At 48.3% G+C, this 26659-nt stretch overlaps 1 protein-coding gene across 4 annotated transcripts; it reads left to right on the forward strand.

The window, feature by feature from the left end:
• Nucleotides 1–153: 153 nt before the first annotated feature.
• Nucleotides 154–26366, forward strand: SLC31A1 (solute carrier family 31 member 1). Of its 4 annotated transcripts, none has more exons than XM_077787849.1 (5): nt 154–215; nt 19134–19283; nt 21506–21578; nt 21962–22130; nt 22729–26366. In XM_077787849.1, the coding sequence occupies exons 2-5, from the start codon at nt 19179–19181 to the stop codon at nt 22928–22930; spliced, it is 549 nt and encodes a 182-aa protein (XP_077643975.1). In that variant the 5' UTR covers nt 154–215; nt 19134–19178; the 3' UTR covers nt 22931–26366. The 4 variants fall into 4 exon arrangements, with proteins under 4 accessions (XP_077643975.1, XP_021389390.1, XP_021389392.1 ...); XM_021533715.2 differs by lacking the exon at nt 154–215 and adding an exon at nt 541–924; XM_021533717.2 differs by lacking the exon at nt 154–215 and adding an exon at nt 997–1735.
• The last annotated feature ends 293 nt before the right edge of the window (nt 26367–26659 follow it).

Here is a 26659-nt window from a genome sequence, read left to right on the forward strand (position 1 = left end):
GTCCGGAGGGGCGGGGCTTGGCCGGAGGGGCGGGGCTTGGCCGGAGGGGCGGGGCTTGGCCGGAGGGGCGGGGCTTGGCCGGAGGGGCGGGGCTTGGCCGGAGGGGCGGGGCTTGGCCGGAGGGGCGGGGCTTGGCCGCGGGGGCGGGGCTTGGCCGCGGGGGCGGGGCTTGGCCGGAGGGGCGGGGCAAGGCCGCGGCTGGTGGCGCTGGCGCGGTGAGTGACGGGTGGGCTGGGGGGGAAGGTGGTGCCCCCCGTCCCGCCATCCCGCCTGAGGGGCCCACGGCCGCCCCCCATCCCCTCAGGGCGGGCCGTGGCACCCCGGGCCGGGGCGGCCCAGGGGCCCGAGCGGATGGGAGCCCTGGGACGTGAAGGTGGAGGCGCGGGGCGAGCTCGCTGTGGGAGCGGGCTGCGCTCCCCGGGAGGAGCGCCCAGCCCGGCCCTCCGGCTCCAAGGCGGGCCCCGCTGCCCTTGCCGCGAGGAGCCGTGGCCCGCCGGCGCTCCGGGCTGAGCACAGGGCCCGCGGGCTCCGCTGAGGGCCCTGCGGGTCGGCGGGCTCGGGCGGAAGGGCTGCGGGCACCCGGGCGCCGCTGTGCTCCAGCTTCGCTGTCTCTGGGATACCCACGGGCACCAGCCATGCGCTGTGTTCTTAGCACCGGCATCGTTTATTGTGTGGATAAACGTCTGAGCCGCCCCTCTGAAGCAGTTTCCCACGTTCACCTCGTACCTTGAGATATACACCTTTTTTTTTTGTTTGTTTAATGAGTTTTTTGTGGTGTGTTGTGGTTTTCCTGTGTTTTCCCTCTCTTGGAAAGCTGGTATCTCTATGTGCTTTGTGAGACCGACTGGCTTTAATTTCGCCTGAGATCCAAATGATGTTGAAATGCAGAAGAGCAATGTGCAGGAGGTCAGAATGGCACTAAGGGTTGGTATTTCCTGGCGTTGGGTATTTGCTGGCACTGGTTGGAAGTTTGTTCTGTCGGTTACTGACTGGATATTTCAGTCTGAACAGGAAGTTGCCCGGTCTGTTGTGGAGCTGAGTTCGCAGTAATTCAGGAGTTTTATTGCAATGATTGAGATATCAGTAATTCCACTTCTAAAGGGAGAAGATAAAGGGGAGTGTTACACAGCTTTTATATTGCAGAATGTGTGATGAATTTAGAGTGAAACCTGGATAGGGTTAGAATCTTATCTCTGTTAAAAATCCAAAACCAAACCCACAATAATTTGGTGTAAATTCCCAGTGGCATGAGATTGTCCTGACCTTGGTAAGGCCCTTGGTAAGGCAGGTGGGCATGAAATGCAGTCCCTTGGATGAAGAGAGTTTGTTGCTTTGGCTCCTGTATTTGTATCTGGCTGGTTGTTAAGGTAGTTTTAAGTGGTGAAGACCCACGTGGCTAAGTCCCGGTGTGGCACTTCAATTTAGGTTTTTTAGGTACAAGTATCACAGAATATCTTGAGCTGGAAAGGACTCATCAGGATCACCCATTGCAGCCCCTGTCCCTGCCCAGACCCCCAAAATCCCACCCTGGGCATCCCTGGCAGCGCTGGCCAAAGGCTCCTGGAGCTCTGGCAGCCTCGGGGCCGTGCCCATTCCCTGGGCAGCCTGGGCAGTGCCAGCACCTCTGGGGGAAGAACCTTTCCCTGAGCTCCAGCCTGACCTGGGTTAACCTGATTCCATTCCCTCAGGACGAGCAGAGCTTGGAGCTGCCCCTCAAGAGGAGCTGCAAACCCTGGTGAGTTCTGAGCTCAGTTTCCCCTTCAGGATGAACCAATCCTAGTGCCTTCACCACCTTCCTAGCCCAGTGTTATACCTGTGTATATTCTCTATTTTTTTTCCTGGGATTCAGCACTGGCCAGTTTTAATGCCAGTGGTTGGGAAGAGGCTGTAGCAGCACAATCTGCAGCACTCAGCAAGCATCGCATCTTATCCACTCATCTTTTTTTAATTTAAACTTTGTTCATAGTCCTCATCTGTATTTGAGTGTGCAGTGGGCTTGTGGTTGCACACAGTTCCCAGGCAGAGGCCAATTCATCCTGTTTGTGCCCAAATTCCAAGCTCCAGAATGCTTAGTCCTGCTTTTTTTTTTTTTTGCCCAGGTGGATGAAACACTCCTCACAAGTGTTTATTAAGTTGATTTTTAGTCTGTTTGATCTTAACTTGCCTCTATTTGAGCCTGAGGTCAGTAAAGCTTTTGCAGGATTTTTCATGAGTAACAATATGGGATCTGATAGGGTAAATTAGCCTTTAAGTTAATAATCCCAAATCCTGTAATTTATGATGTCATTTCCTGAGGCATTCATCAAGCTTTGGACTCAGCACTATTTTTTCCCCATCCTTCATTAAAAAGGGGGCACTGGGAATAATGTGTGAATGTTGCTGTTTAAATGAAGATTGGTTTTGTATTAAGGATTTATTGGTGAAGATGTGACTGCTCTGCTGTACAATACAAAATTATGCTTTTTGCTACAAAGACAAAAATTGTTGCAATAAGCAGGGTTTTGCTTCATTTGTTGTCCTCCCCCCAAAAAACAAGGTACTGAAAATATAAGAACTAGCAGGAGTTGCAGGCTCCCACACAACTTTGTGGTGAGAATGGAGGAATTTTGTACAACCATATCCTAATGAGATTTGGTTGCTTTTCATTTCATATCAGATTTCTCATCTAGGCCAGATTCTTAACTAAGCTGAGAATTAGGATAATTTCTGCCAGTAGAGAGGAGGAATTAAATCACCTTTCCAAGTCACTTTTGCACTTTTTTATTTTAAAGGTATCATCTCTGCCACTGATTCTGACTTGCAGTGGTACAAGGACAAAGTTTGTGGGGGGGAGGGGTTTGTTTGTTTTTTGTTTTGGAAAGAGGTTTGGGGGGATTTTTCACTTCACTTTTCCCTTCACAATGTAACTTCAAGATTTGGATTAGTGAGACCCTGTATCCTTGAACAAAAGCTTAATGCCTGAGAAGGGAGGTCATTGAGTATAATCTTTGTTAGTTTTATATTACAAGTAAATGACAAAATCTACCGTGTTCACAGGGTAAGTTTTGAGCAGGGCCCTGAGGAGTTTCCTTTCAGCTGGCTTGTTTTCCAGTCAGACATTATGTCCAAGAGAAGACAGAACTTTTTGTTCTTTGAACTAAAATGAGCTATTTTCTCCTTTCCTCCTTGGTTTCTCTATTTGCTGTGAAGACTCCTCTACCCAACAGAAAGCTGCCATGGCTCTGCAGAGCTGCCTTCCCTGCTCTGGCCTGAAGGTCACCTGAAAGTTAGCAGGAGCCTGCAGCAGAATTTTGGGAAGTTGAGCTGAAGCACATTGCCAGCATGAACTCCACAAGTCTGCCAGGAAATCACTGGGAGTCTTGGCAATTTTTTCTTAGGGAAAAAGACTGTTTTATGCTGTTTTTATCTGGAAAATTCAATCTTAGTTAATCTACTCCATTGCCTTTTGTTTCAATCTAATTTTCTGGAAATGTTCCCAATCAGGTCCTGGAGAACATGATGCCAGTGATTTTTTTCATTAACCTTTTTTTCATCTGAAAGCTGAAATCTGCTAATGCAGAGAATAATGGAACTAGCTACTGTAAACAAATTAAACTCCTATTTTATTGTACTTTCTAAAGCCTTTCATTTGTTGGTCCTGGAATTAGACTTTCCTGGTTTAGAAGCCAATGTAGAAGTGGGAGGTTGTGATGAAATAGCTCTCTTTTAGTTTTGCTTTTTTATTTCTACAGTTTTTTATGTAATTTCCCATTGTCTTTTCTTCCCTGTGCTATCAGTTCCTATCTTCAAGGGTCTCCAGCTGATTTCCAGTGGCACTTCAGCAACTGTTACTGCAACCAGAACAATGGCTTTGCTTCCTGCTCTATTCCTCTCTGTGGATATAATCTTAGGAAAAAATCTCATATTTGCTGTATCACACATGCAAACAGTATTTATCATCTGCTAAAAAAGTTGTACAAGCATGTAATCTTTTCACTTTATCTAAATGACTAGAGCACTCCATGGTAGCTCTAGAACAGAAGCCAAATGCCGTAAGTGGTTGAGGCTCTTCTCTTCTCACTGCTTGCTCAGCATGTCCTGTTACGAATCCTGAGAGGTTGGGAGAAAACTGGGAACAGAGTGGAGGTGTTCTGGCATGGAACTCACAGTGAGTGCCCCAAGCTCTCCTGAGACTGTGGAAGAGTCACTTCACTTTCTTTTCCCACACTTACTCATTAGTTATCACGGAGTCAGATCTCATTCCTCTGATGAAGGTACAGGAGCCTGGAATATGAGCTTTGTGATATATTTAGTTGATCTTCTGGCTAACCAGGATAAGGGGAACCCTGACAGTCTTGGCTCTTTGTTTTTTTTTTTTTTTGGTTTGTTTTTTTTTTTTTTTTTTGGTTTGTTTTTTTTTGTTTTTTGCCTAAAGACTGCATCTGTTGAGGTAAGGATTGCCTGGCAAATGCACTTTCAGACTTGTGCCACATTAGAGAGAATGTAATTGGACTTGGCTCTGTAGGATTAAGAAGTGCTTTGAGGCCACCTGTGAGGTACGGTGCTCATCCTGAGCTAAGGCTGTGAGCAGACTAGCTGGCCTGCTCTGGAGAGCTGGGAAAAGAAGCTTCTGGAAAGGGATACAGCTCCAGCCTCCTCAGGGAGAAGCTCATCCCTGTGACCCAGCCTGCTCCTCGAGTGATGTCTGCAATTGGACTCTGGCTGGGACAATGGCAGCAGCTCCTGCCACCTGGCTGGGCTCTGCCAGAGGCTGGACTGGGAGCCAGGGATCCCATCCCTCACTTGCTTCCCCTGTTGACTTTCCCTGCTCCAAAAGGCATTCTAAAGAGGCTCAAACAGCTCACTGGCACAGCTGGGCTGCATTTTCCAGCTTGCATCTTTTACTTGGGAAGGAGAAACGCTAGCAAATGTGGAGCAGACTCAAAGCCAGCGCTCCCAGTGGAGCCATCCCAGTTCACTCTCCTGCAGCCCTCAGGAAGTCACCGCAGTGCTGCCATCAGTGTGGCTCCATGGGAGGCATTTCCAATGGGTAAATCAACCCTTGTACATCAAAGTGATAAGGGAAGTGGGAGCACAAGCTCCTGAGGAACACACCCAGCCTCAGGAGACAGTGCAAGTGAATTGCAGTCTGGTTTTCTTGGATCTCTTGTTTGTCTGAGCTCCTGGACTAATGGATTTGACAAGACACTGAGTCACAATTTCTGGGTTCACTGCCAGGTGAGTTTTATACAAATCCAGTTACCACTGGCTTTGATGCCCCTCATTAACTTGGGATAAGACATTATCTCAAGAGAATGTGCTGAACTTTAGTGTTTAAGGTGGTGTCACGTGAGGCTGAAGTGTGCTGGAGGAGCATGTTATAGATATTATAAGGTTGAAACCTGAACAGCTGTAAACAAGGGTAGTTGGGTGTTTTACAGCTGCCCTCATGTTCCTGTTATAGGCTTGGTTATACTTGTAAAGCCATTTTTATGCTCTTTTCATAAAAGGCACAGAGCAGTGTCTGTGGGATATCCTTCTGTATGGGTGGTAAAGCCTGATACACTTGATTCTGATTATTTTGCTTCTAGTTTAAAAAACTCTTGGCAGCAGCCTGACTTTTCTTAATTTTCTGAATTCCTCAAGTAAAACCCTCCAGGACATCATAACAGCAGGATCATGTGCACTGCTTGTCAGTTGATCCCGTTTTGTGTAACTCTTGCGTGAAACCACAGCCCCCACCATGAGGCCCTTGTGTTGCAGGGTGCAGCACAGCTGTTCTTGCACTTTTTCTGCTTTGTTCCTTTTTTTTCCATAGCAGTTGTTGGCTCCAATTTTCCAAGCATAGGGATCCCAGAGGCAGTTACCCTGACAAGGTTTGTCTTGTACACAGTGTTGAAGAATTTCTGCAAATTGATGATTTATTTGCCTTGTTATTTTTTTTCTCACTTCTCAATGCTCCTAAAAACTGGCTGATAGCTTGGAAAACATCACATTTCTTCATTGTAGGGCAGATGGAGTCACAGGGTGATTTGGGGTGGAAGGGACCCTAAGCTCATCACATTCCACCACCTGCCATGGGCAGGGACACCTCCTGCTGTCCTAAGTTGCTCCCAGCCCTGTCCAGCCTGGCCTTGGGCACTTCCAGGGGATCCAGGGGCAGCCACAGCTGCTCTGGGCACCCTGTGTCAGGGCCTGCCCACCCTCTCAGGGAATAATTTCTTCCTAATATCTTACCTAAACCTGCTCTTTCTCAGTTTGAACACTGAAATACTTAAACAATAAAATAAATTAAACTTACTTTGTTACACTATCCAGAAGCAAACAAGCCACTAATTTATCTGATAGACATGAATGTTTGAAATATGTTTTGGTTAATGTTTTGGAAAGTAATCTCTGTAATGCACTTAATCAGAGCTCTAAAATCTCTTTGCATTTGTGCAAAGATCTCGTGAGGGAGACTCGGGAGCTGCTTTTGCTGCTCTGTGGATCTCTGTGTGAGCATCCCAGTGCTTGGTCTAGCTCTAAACTAATCTGAGCAGTAGTTAATGATTAGCCTTTGATAAAGATAATAATGTGCTTGTCAGCATTATGTAGGGTTGAGAAACTTTGATCAGTCTCAGACTTGTTGCCTCTCTGGAGAAAAAGGCTCTGCTGGAGTTGGTTAGATGGAAAACCTGTCTCTGGAAGAGTAAGTACTCAGCATTTTTTAGCTCTGAATCATTTCTGCTTTGGATTAGCAGCTTTGTGGCTGTCCTGGGTTTTGAAAATGATGAAAAAGCCAGCACTGAAGCTCTTTCCCAGAGTGATGTTTTTTCACTCATTGAAAAATAGTTGATGCCTTTTATTCTGGCTTTCCATGGCCTACAGTCATGGCTCTTCCTGTCAGAAGAGTGTCATGAGGCCAAGGCTCTTCCAAAGATAAGTTCCTTTCCAGAGAATTGATTGCTCTATTGCTCTTTTCCTCCTGATACTGGAGATCTTCTACCTTTCTGAGATTGTATCTTCAGTGACTCAATAATTTCAATAATACCTCCAATAGTTCAGTTGCATTCTCAAAGGGAGAATGCTCTGTTCCATGGACTGGGGCTATGAATTTATTCTCTGAACCCTTACAAGTATTTGCATTACTACCTGGAAGCTGTTTATATATCACTGTGCCATCCATTTGCTGTTTGCCAAGATCATGGATCAAGAGCAGGAAGGTGCCTCTGGTGATGGATATTTGGCTTTAACCATCTGCCAAAACAGAGGTTGACTTCCTGGGCTTAATTAAAAACCCACTGGAATGGATTTTGTTGCTTGTGACCTTGCATTTTGCCCATGAACAGCTTGAGGCTTCTCAAAACAACTATTGGAGGCACAAAAGAATTTGATTATTGGCTGTGGTAGAGCAGGTTCTTGTGTCAAGGGACAGTCATGGATGGTGCTGCAAAATGAAATGAACACACATCCATTTTTCCTCTGCAAGAAAAGGGATTTTTAGTTCTAAAAGTCAGTCTTGTGAACTCAGGTCTTTATTCAAAGCCTGCATTTCAAAGGTGAACCTGACACACCAGAGCAGGAGCTGGAAATCCCAGAGTATCCCAGTAGGAGCTGACATCAACATGTGGCTGTTGAGGCAATGTTTGACACAGGCTGGAACGTGGCAGCTCCAGGGAAGGGGAACGGTTGAGTGGCCACCTTAAAATGCTGTGTCTGCACATGGACATGCTTCTGAGGGGTAATTACAGACAAACAACTGCTTAAATATGAAGAGAAAGGAGTGAGGGGAATTGCTCTGCAAGGACGCTTTCCCATGTGGTAGAAGATGTGTGTGGTTGTACTGGACATGGAAAAATGAGTGTGGATTGCTTAAACCAGTATGTGTCATATCATATATGTGGAATGGCCTCCTAAAAATTAACCAGGAGTTTTGGAGTGTGGTTTTCTTGTTATTCAGCTTCTCAAAACACCTGAAAGTCAGTTTAGAACTTGTACAAGTGTTGCATTTTATGGGCCAAGTCCGATTATAATGTTGAAAAGCAGCCAGAGAGGGAAAATAAACTGTGTGAAAATGGGCAAATGGGGTAAGATCTGGGAATCTCCAGTGAATCACCAGTGCTGGACTCCTTTTTATGAGCCTCTAATAAACCAGTGCCATCCATTTATTACCCTCAAGTTTAATTTTACCTGTGTGGGACGAAGGTATTTATACTGTTACAAGATAACATCTGTAAAGAGGTAATAAGAGATAACAGGGGTACTGGTCAACAGCCGACTGAACGTGAGCCAGCAGTGTGCTCTGGTGGCCAAGAAGGCCAGCAGCATCCTGGCCTGGATCAGGAATGGTGGGGCCAGCAGGAGCAGGGAGCTCATTCTGCCCCTGTGCTGGGCACTGCTGAGGGCTCACCTCGAGTGCTGTGCCCAGCTCTGGCCCCTCAGTTTGGGAAGGATGTTGAGGACCTGGAGCCTGTCCAGAGGAGGCAACGAGGCTGGAGAGGGGCTGGGAACACAAACCCTGTGAGGAACCCCTGAGGGAGCTGGGGGTGCTCAGCCTGGAGAAAAGGAGACTCAGGGGTGACCTTGTCTCTCTGTGCAGCTCCTGGAAGGTGGCTGTGCTCAGCTGGTGCTGGGCTCTTTCTCCAGGCAGCACTGACAGAACCAGAGCACACAGCCTCAGGCTGCACCAAGGGAAATACAGGTTGGATATTAGGAAAAAGTCTTTTACAGAAAGGGTGATAAAGTTGTGAAATGGCCTGCCTGGGGTGGTGGTGGCCATCCCTGGATGATGTTTAAGAGAAGCCTGGACGTGGCACTGGGTGCCAGGGTTTAGTTGAGGGGTTGGGGCTGGGTTGGACTCAATGATCATGAAGGTCTCTTCCAACCCAGTGATTCTGTGTGTGATTTCTGTGTCTAATTTCTGTGTGTGATCCTTCACCTGTATTATAGGCCCCTAATGCACCTCTAGGACACACTGAATCACTTCTGAGGAAGCTTGTGTGCTTTCTTTCTTGGGAATGCACTTTTTGACTTTGTTTTTTGTTGTGTTTTTTTGGGTTTTTTTGGTGTGGGTTTTTTTTTGTTTGGTTGGGTTTTTTTTGTTTTGGTTTGGTTTTTTTTGTTTTTTGTGTGTGTGTGTCTCCTGAGATTGATTTTATGGTGTCTTCAAGCTTAAACCCTGTAAAACAATCTGGTCAGAGCTGTTTATGCTGTGTAGCCTGGTGTGTCCTTCCCATTCCAACCAACCATGGAGCAATGGTTTGTCAGGATTAACTTGCAAGTAGTTCCCTGTCTTGCATCCTGCCAAGGAGTGCTTCTGCATGTGGCCACTGAGCAGCCACAAACAACAATCTGTGTCCTTACCTGTGGACAGACACATTTTTGTGGGAGACAGGCTCCTTTCCATAGGTACAAGTGGTGCAGGAGGTGTTAAATATGCAGGAATCTGGATGCTGAGTTAGTGAGCATATAAAGAACCTTCTTTGCAATAGTGGGTTTTGTTGGTGGTGGTGGTTTATTTTTGTTTTTTTTTCATCTGGAGAGAAAACTCCATTTTAAAAGTGCCTGTTACAGATAGAGGAATACAAGCTAGAAACTGCTCTTGATTAGGGCATATGAAATAGGAAGTGAAGTTCTCCACTAGGCCTGGTTTTTCTAAGGAAGCAGAAGTTGTCTAATCTTACAGAATACACGTCTTGCAAGATGAGGTTCCAAATATTAATATATTTTTATATTAAAAAGTTATTGAAGAGTATCACAAGGCTCAGGACTCTGTCCCATTTGTTCTCAGCAGGATGGTACCTGCTCTCTGGCCATATGGATCACATCTCCCTGGTCAGCATTCTTGTGTTTGGTTGTGTAACATCTGAGGAGAAACCACCACTGAGGATAAAGGAGTATCTGTTTATTCAGGAATTATGTAATCTTGGAAAATATGGGTCACATGGCCCTGCTTTTGTGTCTCCACTTCCTGGTGCTGCCCCGTGTCTCCTCACTGCTCAGGATCCTTGGTTGTCCTCAGCTGACGAGTGAGTGCTGTGAGTTTTTAGCAGGAGGTTCCTGGTGACTCCTGACTGAGCACCACCCACCCTCCTGCTCCTCCATCTCAACACAGCTCTCACTCCACTGGCCTTTGAGCCATTCTGCCTTATCTCTGCCTAAACTTCCCCCCTTCCTGCCAGATTTCTCCTGAGGACTTTGTGACCTGGATTTGTGTTACTGTGTTCCTGTGTCATGCCCTTGATGATGTGAGGAAGAGAGGTGAAGTTCTGATGGTGTGGCATGCTGGTCTGCAGATCTGGGCTAATAGCTTCAGAAGGCTCTGATGTGCACAGGAAGTGCTGAAGTGCTTCTGTAGATGCCTCCTGGGGATTGCCTTTGATGGAAACTTTTCAGTTTTAGCTCTGAATTCATGCTGGCCTTGACTATAAGGAATTTTGGTGTTGCCATGCCTTTTATTCTGGGTGTTTCATAAAGAAATTGTAATGTGGCATCCTGTGCCATTTTGGTATCTCTGGTGCTGTTCTCTGCAGATGACAGAATCAGAGTCAGCTGTGGTACAGCATCTCCTCTGCTTTGGCAGCTGTGGGAATGGCAGTCACTCCTCAGCCCTTGCACGTCCTGAGGTGCCTCAATTCTGCCACTTTCCAGAAATGTCTCTGCTCTTGCATGCCAGAAGGGGGGACAGCTGCCTCATCCACCCAGACAGAAAGGGGAACAAGGAACAGTGTGGGGCAAATAGGGGATCCAAAAGGCTGGTGGTGGAAGAAATGAAAATGGGGTGGAAAACCACTGTCCATGCACAGAATGGAAGAAATTGTGCTCTTGGTGGGCTTGAACAGGACAAGGCATCCCTGAGTGCAGGAGTCAGAAGAATGTTGTCCTTTATATGGATAAGAGTCCTTTGTGTGGATAAGTGTCCTCAGCCTTGTGACACCCTCCAGCACCCGTCTGTCACCCAAAACTCCCTCTCTTGAGCCAGGCTTCTGTGACAGATGTGCTCTGAGCAACATCTGCCAAACAGACTGTTTTGCAAGCCTGCACCCCATGGCATTCATAACAGCTGCCAGACCCAATCCCAGTGGAACTCCTGGTGTCATGCCCTTCCTACTGTTATGCAAGAAGTGTGTTGCATTTCCAATGGCAAGGGAACGATCCCCAGTCACAAAGCCTGGTGTGCACCTTCCATTGCACCACAGCAGAGTGCAAGGAGCTGTGCTGCTGTGCTGAAGAGAAGGTGCTGTCCCATGTTCTGCCAAGACTGGGTGCCCTGGGGAGCGCCTGCATATGGGGACCCCAAAATTTGGCCCAACAGTTGGAGGCATGGATCAGTTTGAGATTGCAGTGCTTTTTTCAAAGGAAAACGTAATGTTCACTGGGATGTGTGTGGGATTCCTTTGTAGATCAGGGGAGCATTGCTGAGTTTGTGAGGGACAAACAGGTGTGACAGCGTTGGTTCTGTCACCTCTTGCTAGAGGTTCCTGTGGTCATTGTGTGTCATTGCCATTGTGGAAGGGATCTTGCCTGTGCTACCAAGGCAAGGGTTGAGAGGTGGCCAGCACAAGCAGAGGGGTGTTGTAGGGTAGAGTAGGATAGAAGAGGAATAGGATAGGAATATTTAGTTGGAAGTTGCCTTCAAGAATCATCTGGTGTAACTGCCTGGTCTCAGCTCGATGGAGACAGTGGAGGATCACTCTTGGATCTCCACGCAAAGCTCTTTGTGTGTTCCAAGTGTTTGCACCTGGGCTGGGTCAGACTTCTCTGCAGAAATGAGTCTACAGCCAGGAAAGGGTTGGCAAGGACTCCTCAGTTTTGCCACGCTTCTCACCAGGATCCTTTGACTACTTTGCTGTCTTCTGCAGTTTCAGTATTGCTGAGGAAAATGCTTGACCACAGAGGAGGCTCAGCCTGCTCACCATTATTTTGTCACCTTTACACAGCTCTTGCCAGCATTTCTCAGCCTTTCCTGTGATGTTACCAGGCTTAGTGTCTGAGGTTTTGTGCTCTGCAGGGTTGTTTTCAGCTGCCTTTCACTCCACTGGGCCTGTGGGTAACGACATGGTGTGTGCTTCACTTAATGAAGTTCAGTGTATTGTCCTGTAAAGAACAATCTGTCCTGGGTTATTTTTTCTTCTTGTTCAAAGATTACAGATTTCCTGAGGTGTCTGCAGAAGCTGGGAGATTAGGAATGACCATCCCTTTCTAGGCAAGCCTCTAACAGAGGGTGGCCAGACAGGTTTGCTCTGAAAACAAACTCCATCAAAGGGCCGTTATTGTAGCCATGCTGAGAGGAAGAGCTCTGGCCCCTCCTCAAGTAATGGGGATTGTGCTGAGTGGCTGTGACCAGCCTTGCTTTAGTTGTAGTAGTTTAGTTTTTAGTTGTTTTAGCTGAGGAATGCTTGGATTCAGAGCAGAGGACAGGACCTTAAGGATTAAACATATGCTGATATTTCATAATCTTGTTTTAATCTTCGTTTTAATTAAACATTAATTCATGCATATAACTGCATCAAGCTGCCAAATGATGTGGTTCAACTTCAGGAGGCTTATGTGAGCCAGCATCCCAACTGGAATCCATAGTCTGGAACTGGAGCACTGTTTGGGGTTTTTGCCATACCTGTGGGTGCTGTGTAATAGCTCCATATGGAAGGGGCAGCCTGAGCCCTGGGGACACAGCAACCCAGTAAAGAGAGGGACAAACATTGGTACAAGAAAGACTTGGATTTGGTAAGAATCAAACAAGCAAATGATGGCACCCAGAGGCCTGGAGGATGGGTGTTTGGAGGAGCATGTACTACAGGGTGTCATTGCTGGCCCCAGCCCTGTGATCTGCCTGTGCTGCAGAGAACCTGAGCTCAACTCGGGCTTAAAGCATCACCCCTAATCCTCCCTGTGTGGGTGATGTGGTTTTGCTTCATTCTCCTCCCACATCCAGCCTGTGGGGTTTGTCAGGATCAGCTTCATAAGGATCTGTCTCAGCCTGGGCAAATCCCATCAGCTGTGGGCATGGCTCGGACAGCAGAGTGGGTTAGATGTGCCAAAACTTTGTCATTACCTCCAGCATCCACAATTGTGCTGTAATGGTTCCAGCTGGGATCCTTGGTGGAGGTGATGGCAGAGGATCAGATCTGTGTGGATTTCTTCCCTCAGAAAACATGAAAGCCCTGCACATCATTGTAAAAGCCTGTTGTTTGCCTGTGCTGGGAGAGCTGGGCTCTGGGTGCTCCCAGCTTGGCTGCCAGTCCCTGCTGACTGCTTCCATCCTGGCATTCCTTCCATAGAGGCTGCCCAGGCATTGTCCCCTTCTGAACCTGAACACAAGATGTTGTCTGCAGCCCTGCTCAGCTCTTTTTTTGCCCATTATTCTCTGCCCTGCACTGCAGCCTCTGGCATCTCCAGCTGGACATTCTCCAGAGTGCCTGCCATCCTTCAGAAGTTCTGAAACTTGTGGGTGGGAATTGCTCAGCCTGCTCACAGGTAGACAGGGAGAATGGGCCCTGTGTCACACTGTGTGTTCCTGCTTGGCTCTGCTGATCCAGTTTGAATCCAGCAAGCTTCCATGATCAGGGACAAGCCCCAAGATATCCAAATTTGTACAACCTCACCTTCAGTGTGTATTGGAGCTCCTGAGCTGTGCCCTTCTCTTTCCCTTTATCCAAACCCCTTCTGGTGTTTTGAGCTTTTGTGAAGCGTTAAACTTCTGGAAAAGCTTTAGGATGAGACTCTAAGGTGGTGAGGCAGTACCAGGGCAAGCCACAGTTCTGCTGTGAGCTCACAAACATTCCTTGAGTTCTTAATATAGCTCTAAGAGTTCCTTCTTCAGGAATTGTGCAAGGGAAAAACAGAGGTGTGCAATTAAATGTGCTGGGCACAGCACAGTCCCTCCCTGTGTCTCATTGCCAGTCTGGGGTTGCTGAAGCTGCTTGGGAGAGATCCAAGGGGAATTTCCACACTGGGAAACAGCAGTGTGTATCTGTAACACGTGTTCTGCTGCATTTCTGAAGAATGTGGTGTTTGTTCCCTGTGTCTTTAAAGTGTGTCTTTGCAGCTTGGCCCAGGGGCCCCGGCCACCTTTGCTGGGTGCTGCCACACCATGAACAGGTGGAATTGGTCTGTCCCTCAGCTGTGCCTTTAAGCAGCTCTGGAGCTCTGCCTGGCATCCTGGAAGAATCACAAGTCCACCCATTTGGAAAGGAAGCAGTTAAAGTAGAAAAGTTTGCCAGGAAATTGAATAAACTAAAAGCAGTGCTTAGGTCTCCTGATGAGGAGCTCAGTGGAGCCCACAGCTAGAGCCAGTGAACAGAGCTGCAGTGTCTGCAGGCTGCTGCTTCCCTCCCACTCCATTGACAGCACTGCTAAAAAAAAAGGGATTGGGCTTGGGACCACAAGCTGGGAGCCAGTGGAGCTCGGTCTGCCAGCAGCACTGCTGTAAGTAGAGCACCGGGAGCTCCTGGGTGCCTTTTCCATTCCTTCTGTGCTTTTCCTGTAGCATTCCTTTGAGTCACACAGCACTGAGCCATATGTGATAATGTAAGCAAGAGGTTTTTGCTTTTCCAGCTTGCTGGTTTTAATAATTTTCCCTTGGCTTTCTCTCAGGAACTTTGATTTTAATTCTTAGTAAATATTACCAAGTCTTTCTTGCTTGTTCAGGAGAAGAGAGGGACCTCCTGACCTGTTTTTGCTATCAGAAGTGTTGGTGGAAAGACTTTGGGTACGAATCACTCCAGTGTTTCTGAGAGGAGTCAGGAGGGTTCCGAGCAGGAGCGAGTCCTGTGCTGGCCACTGCAGCAGCACCCTCTCTGTGGGACAAATAACTGCTCTAAAGGAGACTGGAAGAGGGGATTTTGGAGGCTCTGGTCCTTTCGGGCAGAACCAGTGGAATTTTATTTCTTGGGTTTTCTGAACTGGTTTGGGAAACATGAGGCACTGTTTAGAAGGGAAGAGTTGATGCTGTAATGGGCATCGATTTAGGGCTCCAGTGTTAATCCTGTTGGACTTCTGATTTGGAAAGAGGCTTCAATCACTTTGGGACTTTAAGGAAGATCTGTTTGACACTGAGCTGATTGTAAAGCACTTCCTGGGAGCTTGGCAGATCCTTTCCATAGTGTATCCTGTTTCTGCAATGAAAGGTGTATTTTCCTTGGGTGTTTGCCCGGAAAAACTGGGATTTGGTATGAAATTGCAGGACTCTGGATGAACACAGCAGAAGCAATAGACTGGGAAGCTGTGGAGGAAGTTATGTGTAATGGCAGTGATCTTTGGCTGCCTGGGACCTGCTTGAAAAGACTGCTCTGTCTTTGGCATCTCATCAGGTCCAGCTCATTTACCTGCACTCATGTGTGCCCTGCCACCTCCTGCCTGTTCCCCCCTTCTCTGTGCCCTGGAGTTGCAAACTGTGGCCTCCTGGTATGTGTGAGGTGAGACAGCCCTGGTTTGGTGTTGGTAGAGGATGAGAGTGAGTCCTGGTGCTGACAGTTTGCTGCTGTCAGATCCTGCTCCTGGCTGCACCTGTCCTGATCCAGCCTGGTTTGCAGAGCTGCCACGGTGGCAGTGCAGGGCTGGGACAGAAACCTCAGAGAGAGCAGGGCCTGCCTGAAGTCCTGCTTAAAGAAAAAGAAGTCCTGTGAGTAGCTCTGAGTCGTGCAGTTCTCCTTAAAAATCTGAGGGGTTGTGAAATGGAGGCTGTGACTTCTCTCACCTGGGGTAACAGCACTGAGATGGAAAGAAAGAAGCCCTGGAGGAGAATTTCCTCATTCCTCTCCTGTTTCACCCTGTTTGTTTTCTTGGGCAGTAGGTTACTGCAGAGCACAAAAAATCACTCTGTGTGTGTGTCCCTTGTGACAGGTACACCCTGGGGTCTGTCCCTTTCAGATGTTCAGACTACCTGAGCCTGATGCAGCCAAGGGCTGTGGCAGGTCCCTCTCCAGGGCTCCATGCTCAGGAATCCACTCCAATGCCTCTCCCTCTCAGTGCAAACATATGGAGCAGGAAGCAGCCAGAGATCACCCATTCAGGCAGAAACCCCTGCTGAAAGGCTGGCTTTGTACAAAGCTAAACCTATTTAAAGAATGTACAATAATAGAAACTTGTGGGGGGTGGATTTTTTTCCTTCAGGTATGGAGTCAGCCTTGCTAAAGCACCACCCTCTTGTGGCACACAGAGCTCCACATCTGTCAGCTTGTTTCTTAGGAGCTGTGCAAACCAACCAGGGATTTGCAGCTTGAAATATTACACACCCATTAACCTGTTGCTGCTGCCGCCCTATACATTGATTTTTACCTTGAGACTTAATTAGAGATCTCCCAAGTTGTAAATCAGAGTCTGATTGTCCACTGGAACAGATTTATTTTTAAACAGAAATTTACCCACTGTTTGTTACCTTCAGTGACACAAAGCACAGCTGAAGTGGCTCAGATAAGGTTGTTTCCTCTTAAGCTATTTAATACCCCATCCTTTCAGGATCTCATAAAATGTCCTTCAGTCAGTTGGGTGACTGTAGCAAGGGGTTGGATTTGGTGTTAGAGCACTGGGATAGCAGGGTGGGAAGGAGCTACCCAGGTGAGGGTCAAGCTTGCCCTTTGTAACCTGTACCAAGGCCTGCCCAGCCACAGGCGGCCACTCCTGAACACCTGAACATGTTCTTTGTTCATACAGAGTAAATTTCCTGAAACATGTCCATTGTTTCTCCCTTTCTGCAGACAAATGATGGTTAGTGAGAAGGAAAGGAGTGAAAAGCAGGACACAGCCCAGCCATGAAGGCAGTTTTACCTGGTAACCAGCCAGGGCTTCTGAGGAGCATTTTGGAACCTGCTGAGCTTGACAGGAATTTGAAATCCTAAAGGGAATAAATAATCATTGGACAGTAGTCACTGGTGAGGATATTGTATTCAAAGGAAAAACAATGGATCAGTCAGCTGAGAGAAGAGGGAGGAGATGGGGACAGCTCTAAACTCTGCTCTCTGTGACAGGGACAGGAGCCAGGGAACGGCTGGAGCTCTGTCACGGGGGCATTAGGCTGGAGAGCAGGAAAGGTTCTTCCCCAGAGGTGCTGGCACTGCCCAGGCTGCCCAGGGAATGGGCACGGCCCCGAGGCTGCCAGAGCTCCAGGAGCCTTTGGCCAGCGCTGCCAGGGATGCCCAGGGTGGGATTTTGGGGGGTCTGGGCAGGGACAGGGGCTGGGCTGGGTGATCCTGGTGGGCCCCTCCCAGCTGAGGGTGTTCCATGGTTCTGTGATTCCAGGAGATTTTGGCTGCAGGAGAGGGGAAGTTCTTGTGTTACGTCTTTCCTCTCCCAGCACGTTTACCTTTGATCCTGCTGGTGAAGCACTTGGACTTCTTCTTCCTTCCCTGATGCAAAAGACAATTTGAAGTTTGTGTGTTTTGGCAGAGGATTCTTTTTCCAAGTGTTTTGGGACTGCAGTTCTAGAGCCTGAATATTTCAGCTCTTGAACAGGATAATCTTCCAAGCTGTGGCATACGGAAATCACACTGGGCATTCTGCATGTATCTCTTGGTGAAGTTTTTCTGTGTCAGCTGAGCTACTGCTTGCATTGTTCCCTCTCCTTTTTATCTCTGTGAACATTTTCTGGTCTCAATATTTAAGCAAAAATCAGGGACAAAGTGAGCTAAAAAATATTAGCAGAAATATGGACTAATATGGAAACAAGAAATTCATTCTGCTTTAGCCAATGCCATTGGATTCCATGATTCCAAGTTACCTTCCAGGGGAGTATTGTGAGGTTGTCTGATGACATAAGAGAGGGGCTACAAACTTCTTCTGCACAGAGATGGAGAACATACCTTAGCTGCGGGTACCTGGTGTCACTTCTTGGTGGTTCCCTGCATTATTTAATTTCTCTGTTTGCAGGGTATTACCTCTGTCTTTCTCTTGAGTTCCTCCCCAGCACTGCTGACTTAGTTTCCTTACCTTCCCCAAATCTTCAGTTTCTTTCATTGCTCACTTTAATTTAACCCTGAAGCCCTTGGATATCCCCTGCCATGGATGCTCCACAGGGCTGCACTGGTGTTCTGGGCCACCAGTGACCCCTGCACAGGGTCACTGTCACATGCTGAGCCAGCTGCACCACCAGCTGCCTTTCAGGGCTTTATTTGCTACTTCCAGTTCAGAAAGCTCTTCTAGAGTCTCATTTCCTCTCTTCAATCTAAATATAGCCATGCCTACCTGTTCAAACACCATGCTGCCTTTTGGCTTAAAAAATTGAAAAAAACCCCACATTTGTAAATTCTCCTGACGATTTATGTGGAAGGAAGTCTGTCTCATTTATTTTTAAACTTTAATTTGATAAAGTGTCCAAACTTTGCTTTTTATTTCCCTTGGTTTTACTTCAGTGCAGGACTGGAGTGGGAGGGTACAGAGGACTCCAGGCAGGGTCCAGCAGGACAGATGCTGTGCTTTCAGGACTGACTGGTGTTCCCAGGGTATTTTCTCTCCTGTTGCTGTTTCAACCTGATGATTTTCATTTCCCACCAACAATTGCCAGCCCAGGCAATGCTGGGCCAGAGTGCAGCAGCCATGCCCACAGGTGACCATAGAGGGTTTTTTTTTTAGTGTATCCAGACATCCCTGATTTGTGGTAATCAGATTAAGGATTGGGACTGGCAGCCTCTTGAGTGTTTCTCTCACTGTGGGTAATGTGATTACAGGGGAGATGTGGCAATGTAAAGCTCATGGAAATGAAATTGGATTGCCTGTAGCTGTTGCAGACCTTTGCCTGGCAGTAGGTCTTGTACCAACTAACACAATTTCTGTGTTAAACATGTTCCCAATAAAATGCATAAGTGTCAATTAAGAGAAATCCTATAATCTCATCCTTTAGTATATGCAATTTAAAGTAGTGCTTGTGACATTTTTGCCTCTTGCAAGATTGCACTTGGGAAGGGGCTCTGTTTTTTCCCTCATGTAGATAAGAAATGTTCCTCTATGCTGAGCACTTGCCCCAGGTGCCATCTCAATCAAATTGGGCTGCAGAGGGACACACCTCCTCTAAAGTGTCCTGCTGTGTGCTCTCTGTAGCCAGAGCAGGACCATGAGGAAGCTCCAGGAGTTTTCCAGAGGCAACAGTTCTCAGTGGCTTGGAATATTTTCTCATGCAGCAACAGTAGAGAAACCACATTCTGTTTAGAAAAGGGCTTCATTGTTTGTTTGTTTTTCAGGGTCCCACTTTTCTATGTGCCTTTCTGAATCTCTCTGTCCTCAAGATGTCTCACCACATGAACAGCTCCATGTTGCCAACCTCGCATCCTCCTGAGCATCAGCACCCCTCCACCACAGCCTCGGGACACAGCCATGACATGATGATGATGGTAAGTGGAGAAGTCAGAATTAACCAGAGAGTTTTTCCTTGTCTGTGGTTCAGAGTAACCTGTCATCTTATAGACTGTGCTCCAGAGAGCTGGAAGTGAAGCTGAGCTTTGGAAGGCAGGAATTCATCCAGGTTAAACCCAAATCCCATTGTGGGTCTTTTGGAGTGAAGGAGTGGCATAAGGGATACAGAGCAGGAATGGATTTCACAGGTGGAGATCCTTTAGCAAAATTTTTTTTTTTCTTGAGAAAACCTTTCCAGCAACCAGTCTGGTGTCTGCTCTGCAGGCAGCTAAGGGCAGAAATGCAAAGCAAGAGTTTTCCTGCAGGAAATGGATGGATGGAGTTCTCCAGGCTGGCAGGGAGAGCCGCAGGCAGCCCTGAGAGGATTCCCAGCAGTGTGAGGGGCTGTGCCGAGCTCCCTCTGTGCCCTTCCCTCCTGAACCCTCAGAGCACACTTGGTTGGGGAGCACAGCAGTGCCAGGGCTCTTTGCCACGTTGGCATTAAGGCTGCATTGGTCCTGATTCCTGCTGCTCCAGCTGACTTTGATTCCAGCAGGTTCAGGCTTGTGCATTCTGGCATCACTGAGGCTTTGAAAGCTCCTGGCCAGAGTTTCCATGGAGATGGCCGGAGGATCAGTGTTTGTGTGTAGCCAGTTCTAGGAACTTTTTCAGCTTTTACTCCTTTTCCTAAATGCTTTAGGAGTGAGTTTCAGATTATTAAAACATGTCAGTTTACAATGAAATTTCAAGAGGAGGGGAGAGAGGGCACATTTCTATTTCATATGAGTGTTCTCAGGAGTGGATTTTGCAAACCATCATTGGAGTTTGTTTGCCAGCTCTGTGCCTGAAGAGAGAACCAAGAATCTCTGCTTCTATTTCTATTGTAACCAGTGTCACAGTAGGAGAGGAGAGCACAGGAATAACCTTGATGGGCATGGCCCACATGGAGCTCTCAGTCCAGCACTGCCACTGTTCTCCTTGTGAAGCTCTTCCCATCATCTCAGCTCAGTCTTGGCATCCCTGGGCCATTACTTTCCATGGAAATGTAATTTCTTTACAAATGTCAAGTGTTCACTAGATAGTTACAGGACCCTGCCTTGCCCTGCAGCTGAAAACTGTGAGTAATTGCACCAGATTTTAAATTCATATTGCAAATAAATCTTTCAGGGAAGGCAGTACATAGGTGCAGCATCTTAGATAACAGACTGAGCACATTTAATGTGTGTTTTCCCATTCCTCACTGGTACCAAGTAACAGGCTTAGGTTCAGCTGAAGTTCTTTGATTTATGTGGGTTTTGTTTTAAATGTAAATATGTTCAAGTCATTGAAGAGATTAAAGTACTCTATAAAATGTGTTTTACAGTAAATTCTGCTCAGGGGAAAATGAGCTGATTCTTATAGATGCTGAAATGAATCATAATTCTGAGCTTCAGCAAATAATCTTAATTAAGCAATGAGGGAAGTTCAAAGAGAAGTTCCTCTTGCTTGGTCAGGACTTCCCATGTGAAAACCCTGTGTGCAGCTGTGCCCAAGACATGCCAAGCTGTATTTACCTAGATGGGAAGTTTGGATCACCTCTAGCTGGCCTGGGGATCTTTGCTGTTTCCCCTTCCCACAGCATTCACTGTGCAGGCTCAGGAGCCCTTATTTTCACCCAGGGGAAGCTGTGAACTGGCTTTACCCCCTTGTGTAGCTGTGTTTAGGCCTCTGTTTCCCACAGGACATTGGGAATTCCATAGGGAGCCAACACTGCTGGCACAGTGCAGGAGGGGACCAGAAGACTCACCTGTGCAACCCTTACCTGTATCATGCAAACGAGGTTCAAGTGGGGAAGGGAAAGTGCCCTGTAGCCCAGCTCCTGAGGGGATAGGGAGCCAAGGAGGAGCTCCATGGAGACATCCCCAATCCCTGACAACTGCTGATGCTGAGGAAAAAGGAGCTCCAAAGGCAAGGAGAAGGCACTTTCCTGGAGTTCTGTGAAGGACAGGGCCTCCTGTCCAGGGCTGCCTGAAGGAGCTGGGAACTGGAGCCTGGAGCATCTCATCCCTGTCTCACTGTGTGTGTTACACCAGATCTACTGGAGAGTTTCTTGGTGTTGAGGTGGTGACCAAACAAACGGATCCGAGTTCTTGTTCTGATACAAACCCATTGCTGCACCTTGCATGAGCTCCTTGGGATGAGCTCTTCAGGCTCATCTTGGTGTTCTTTGTGTTTTGGGCAGGCCATGACTTTCCACTTCAGCTGTAAGAATGTGCCATTGCTGTTCTCTGGACTTACAATCAATTCTCCTGGAGGTTAGTAACACAGTCTTGTGCTGTCCAAACAAAAGGCTTGCAGTTCGGTTTCAAGATCCATATTTCAGGAATTACTTTGTTACTTGTGCTAAAAATCTGTGGATGTGCTGTGTTGAGTCTGGTTTAAATGGTATCTGTGAGGTGAAAGAAAAATAGAGATATTAGTAGAGCTCAAGAATTTGGTTTTATTAGCAAAAGTGCTTGCTGTTTTTGCTTTATGAGTGAAATTGCAGTGAGAGTCTGGAAAATTCCCATTTCCCACCTATCTGTGCATGCACATGGAGTCTGGCCGTGGCCTGTGCAGCACAGTGGGGTTCAACCACACAGTGACTCTGCTGACACATTCTCTTGCCCAGAGACAATAATGTTTCCTCTCTTGTCAGAAATGGCTGGTGCTTTTGTGGCTGTCTTCTTCCTGGCCATGTTTTATGAAGGCCTTAAGATTGCCCGGGAGTGTCTGCTCCGTAAATCCCAAGTCAGCATCCGCTATAACTCCATGCCAGTGCCCGGCCCCAATGGCACCATCCTGATGGAGACACACAAAACCGTGGGGTAAGCATTGCACTTCATTCTAAAGCAGAGCTCTGCAGGTGGAACTGGCACAGAAGAAACTTTGTGCAGCCAGTTTTGATCTCTGGGGAGTGTCCTGGCTCCAGACTGGGATGCTGCATGGCAGTGGAGGATGGAGGACACCTGGGCATCCTCAAGGATGGGGGAAAAAGGAGGAAAGCAGCAAGGAGCCAGATGGGCTTGGGGTTTTTGTAATGAACACATTCGGGGGAGTTCTGAGGAACAGAGTTGGATGTTACATGCAATGATCCCAAGGGAATACACTCAGGATCCTTTTGTTGACAGGTAGTTAAGGCTTCTGTGCAGAACAGAAGCCAGTCAGCTTTTGAATGGGCAGGTAAAAGAAGCTTGGCAAGATCTGTTTCTCAGCTAAAAGTTGTGTCCTCCCAGCAAGCTCCATACTTGTTTTGCTCTGTGACAAAACCACAGCTCCAGGTGCCAGCACACACGGGAGTCCCTGCCCAGGCTGATGTCACCTTCTGTGCCATCCCACGCCCACCTTGCTGTCCTGGCAGCTTTCTCTTTGGGGATGTGCATTTCCCTGTTCCATTTGCTGACTTGTTTGGGTTTGTGTTCCCAGCCAGCAGATGCTGAGCTTGCCCCACCTGCTGCAGACTGTGCTGCACATCATCCAGGTGGTGGTCAGCTACTTCCTCATGCTGATCTTCATGACCTACAACGGGTACCTGTGCATCGCCGTGGCTGCGGGAGCGGGCACCGGGTACTTCTTCTTCAGCTGGAAAAAGGCAGTGGTGGTGGACATCACAGAGCACTGCCATTAGCACTGGATGTGCCACAGGCCTCTCCACCCCCCTGCTCCCTGCCAGCACAGCCACCTGAGGACTGGAGCATTCCTAAGCTGCCAAGAGAATCATGATAAAGAAAATCAACTGAAGTTCACTACAGGTTCCTGGAGGGGTGAGGGGTGTGAGGAGCTGGGACACGCTGCTCCCCTTGACTCCTGAGAGTCCATGGCAGCCATTCTTGGCCAGGATTTGCTTTATTCTTAGATTATGCTGTGATTGAGATTAGTTGGCTGACAGAACTGTAGAAATTATTTTAAAAAGAAAACAAAACCGTTTTATTTTTAAATTGTAAATGCTCATCAGTGAGGGTTTAATGAACAGTAGGAAAAGATCAGTTGCCAATTATGTGTGAATGGCTGTTTTAATTTTGATTTTTTTTTTTCAATGTGTACATAATGCCAGGGGAGGAGATTGCCCTGGCATTGTGGCTTTTGGGGCCAATGACACCTTTTGCTGTAGGACTCAGCCTCTGAGGAAGATTTGGTGCTGCACATCAGACACACTCAGGTGCGTTTGGCAAGGGAAGACTTTGACACAAGGATGTGAGCTGTGTGCTTCAGGGATTGGATGAACCTGCCCTCCAAGCCCACCAGAGAATTATGAGTGTTGTTTGTCTGATGTATCCAGCAGCTTTACTCAGCCTCCAGGGAGAGCACTTGAGTTAGTCTGCTTTCCCTTCCCAATTATGGAACAGATAATAGTTCTGTATTTACAGGGCAAAAAGATTCCAAATAAACCATTGAATCCACAGGTACTTCATGTGGAGCTGCACCTGGATGGAACTAGAGCTAAGCTTTGGGTTACTAGAAGTGGCTCTGTAAATGAGGCAAGAGCTAAATAATGATTTCATGACACTAAAGTTAAAATGGCTGGAGGGTATTCCTGACTGGAGATGAAGGGGGGAAACAACCATGTTCCTGTAAAGGAGAGATTTGGGAAGAGGAGGAGGAAGGCTACAGCAGCCCTCAGTGTCTTCTCAGGTGAAATTTGGAGCAGCATGGGCTAATCAGAAAGTATTCCTGACCCAGATGACTCCTCTTTGTCTTGATAATCACAGTGTGCCCATGCTGGAGGTGCAGGTTCTCAGTGCAGTGGGGACAGTGAAGAACTCTGCTGTGAGCTCTGCCCAGTGCCCAGGCAGGACAGGCTGTGAGGGGGCAGAACCGCCCTCCTGCCTGTCTGGTGCCAGGCCAGGCTTGGGGAGCAGCTCTGGTTTAGCACCTGGATGTTAAAAAGGTTGTGCAGAGCTGGAGGTGGTTGTGCAAAGCTGGAGTCTTCCCTCTATCCACATTGCCCAGTTTGTGCCTGTAACTGGCTGGAAGAGAAGACAGTGGGAATTTGGGAAAGGCACTGAGAACAGGCACCACTTCCAGACTGGGACTGGTGGCTGGGACATGCCATGACAACAGGGAATCCTGCCCGGGCTAAAGCCTCTGGGCACACACAGGAAGGTGGTTTTTTTCCCCTGAATATGCTGCTGGTAACTTCTGGCAGCAGCTGTGTGAGGAAAGCTGATCTTTGGAATGAGATTTTTTAGGCCCTGAGCCTTAGGGAGTGAAACCATCCCTGTGTACCTGGGTGCTCCACGGTGCTGGTGCTGCTGTCCCTGCACAGAGCCCACTCTCCCACCCTGTGTAAGGAAATTCAGAACTGCTGCTACCAGGGCTTGAATTGCACCTCCTGGGCTGATGCCAGGTGTTTACTTGGACATCTTGTTTTCTCTGGGCAGTGCAACTAGAGAATAAAAGGAGCTGAGTTAAACACAGGCTTAGGTTCCTATATAGCTGCTTTCTGTAGCAAATTCATATCTGGATGAGAGAGGCAAAGTTATTTTCATGGAAAAGTTCTAGCCGTGTCCTGCTGAGAGACAGGAAAAGTGCTTCCTTCCTTCCCCAGTCTGATCTTTGAAGGGAGTTCTGTCTGTGACAGAACCTGCTGGTGCCCTTTCTGCACCTGTCACAAAGGTAAAACTCTGCTGTGCCTGCAGGCAATCATGGGAGGGGACAGCTGACCCTCCCCACCCCTGGAGAGCTGGGAGGATGTTAGTGTGGGCAGAGAAAATGAACAATCCCTTCCCACTCCTGCTGGAACTGAGAGGAAATCTGTCTGTCAGAGAGAACTAGAGCTGTTAAAAGCTGGAGATGGTGTTGATGTGGGAGGTTGGCACTGCAGGGCTTGACCCCTGCAGGAGCTCAGGGTGACACTGCCACTGCTGCCATTGGTTTTTCTGGAAGGGGGTGGAATTGTTGCCATCACAATCACAGGCTGGAGTGAGGAGCGGCTCTGTGGTGACACTGGTCACCTCATATACCTCTTGCTGTGTCTTTCTTTGGAACAGAAGCTGCTTGGCCTGATCTTGCTGTCACCTTTTAGCCACTTTTCTGTGTATCCAAGTGGCCAGACTTGAATTCTCTGGGGATGACTTGGAGATCAGGCTGTGGCTCATGCAGTGTCACTCTGGTTCTTGTTAAGCTTTTCTGTCTCATTCTGCTTGTACCACTTGTGCCCCTGGAATTGTTTCCCCCCAGAATGAGCTTCCCTTCTGCTCAGAGAGGGCACACAGCTTCTCCAGCGTGCACAGGGAGGGGACACTGCCCTGGCAGGGCTCACCTGGGCACGAGTCTCAGGTGCCCCAGCAGCTCCCACAGCCTGCACGAGGGGTGGTGAGGGCACCCTGGGCTCCCAGGGAAGGTGAGAGGGGAAGTGGCTGAGAGGAGCAGGCGAGGCCGTGTCCCCTGTGCTCCGAGCTCCTGGGGCACCGCTGGGGACGAGGCGTGTCCAGGCTGCTCCTCCTGCCGCGGCTGTGCAGTTCAGATTGTCCCCAGTTCAGTGTGACAGTCCAGAGCAGCCATCGACCGTCCCTGTCGCAGCGTCCCGCTGCCACCAGATGCCAGCACGGTGTGCTCCCAGCCGGGCTGTGCGTGCAGAGCCGGAGCAAAGCCTGAGCTCCCTGCGGGCGGGATCGGCAGCTCTGGGCAGCCCCAGCCCCGCTGCTGAATTTAGAGGTGTCCGGGTCGCACGGTGGGGGAGGGCTCGCAGGGCCGGTGTGGACAGACATGGACAGACATGCAGCATGCTGGGCTGTGCTGCCCTGCTCGGGGTGACATCCTGTGCCTGGCTCTGTGCCCCGTTTGCTCTGCACACGCTGAGCCTCCACATTCTCATCCACGAGGGAGCTCGGAGCATCCAGGCCCTGTCCCTCCGAGGGCTTTTGTTGCTTTTCTTTGAGTGCCTTTTGAGTTTGTCTGGAGCCAGTCCCACCACCCAGCAGGATTTCTAGTTTTGTTTACAGTGGACTGTCAGTTCTGTTTTTACTCTTGCTTTTTGTGGTGGTAACTTGTCTGATGTTACTGTGAATATCAAGAATCTCCTGTACATAATTAACCAATAAAATAGATGGCATTTTACTGTGCTGGGGGTGTGTTTTGGGAACGGTCTCAGGGCAGCCCTTGGAGGGAGCACAGGGCCCAGTGTTCCTGTTCAGGTGCTGTGGGGAGTGAGGAGCAGCATCCTCTGAGCCTCCCCAGCTCCCAGGAACTTGTCCTGAAGCTGCTGGAATGGGGTTCACTGAGAAGTCTTTGTTCCAGCTCAGTCGCACTTTGCAGGTGTGGGGAGGGATGGAAAGAGAAACTGGTGCCTCCCAGATCTGCCTGCCCTGGAGAAGAGTTTCAGGGAGATGTAAGAACCTCCTGAGGTGTTGTCCTC

The sequence above is a fragment of the Lonchura striata genome, chromosome 22 (genome assembly GCF_046129695.1).
Source record: "Lonchura striata isolate bLonStr1 chromosome 22, bLonStr1.mat, whole genome shotgun sequence".
NCBI classification, from domain to species: domain Eukaryota; kingdom Metazoa; phylum Chordata; class Aves; order Passeriformes; family Estrildidae; genus Lonchura; species Lonchura striata.

Excerpts from the sequence above, each read along its gene's own strand:
- SLC31A1 (XM_021533715.2), top strand. The coding sequence starts at position 883 with ATGCAGAAGAGCAATGTGCAGGAGGTCAGAATGGCACTAAGG. Across the intron at positions 925-19,133 it reads AGGTCAGAATGGCACTAAGG|GGTCCCACTTTTCTATGTGC; the intron begins GTTGGTATTTCC and ends TTTGTTTTTCAG. Across the intron at positions 22,131-22,728 it reads GAGACACACAAAACCGTGGG|CCAGCAGATGCTGAGCTTGC; the intron begins GTAAGCATTGCA and ends TTGTGTTCCCAG.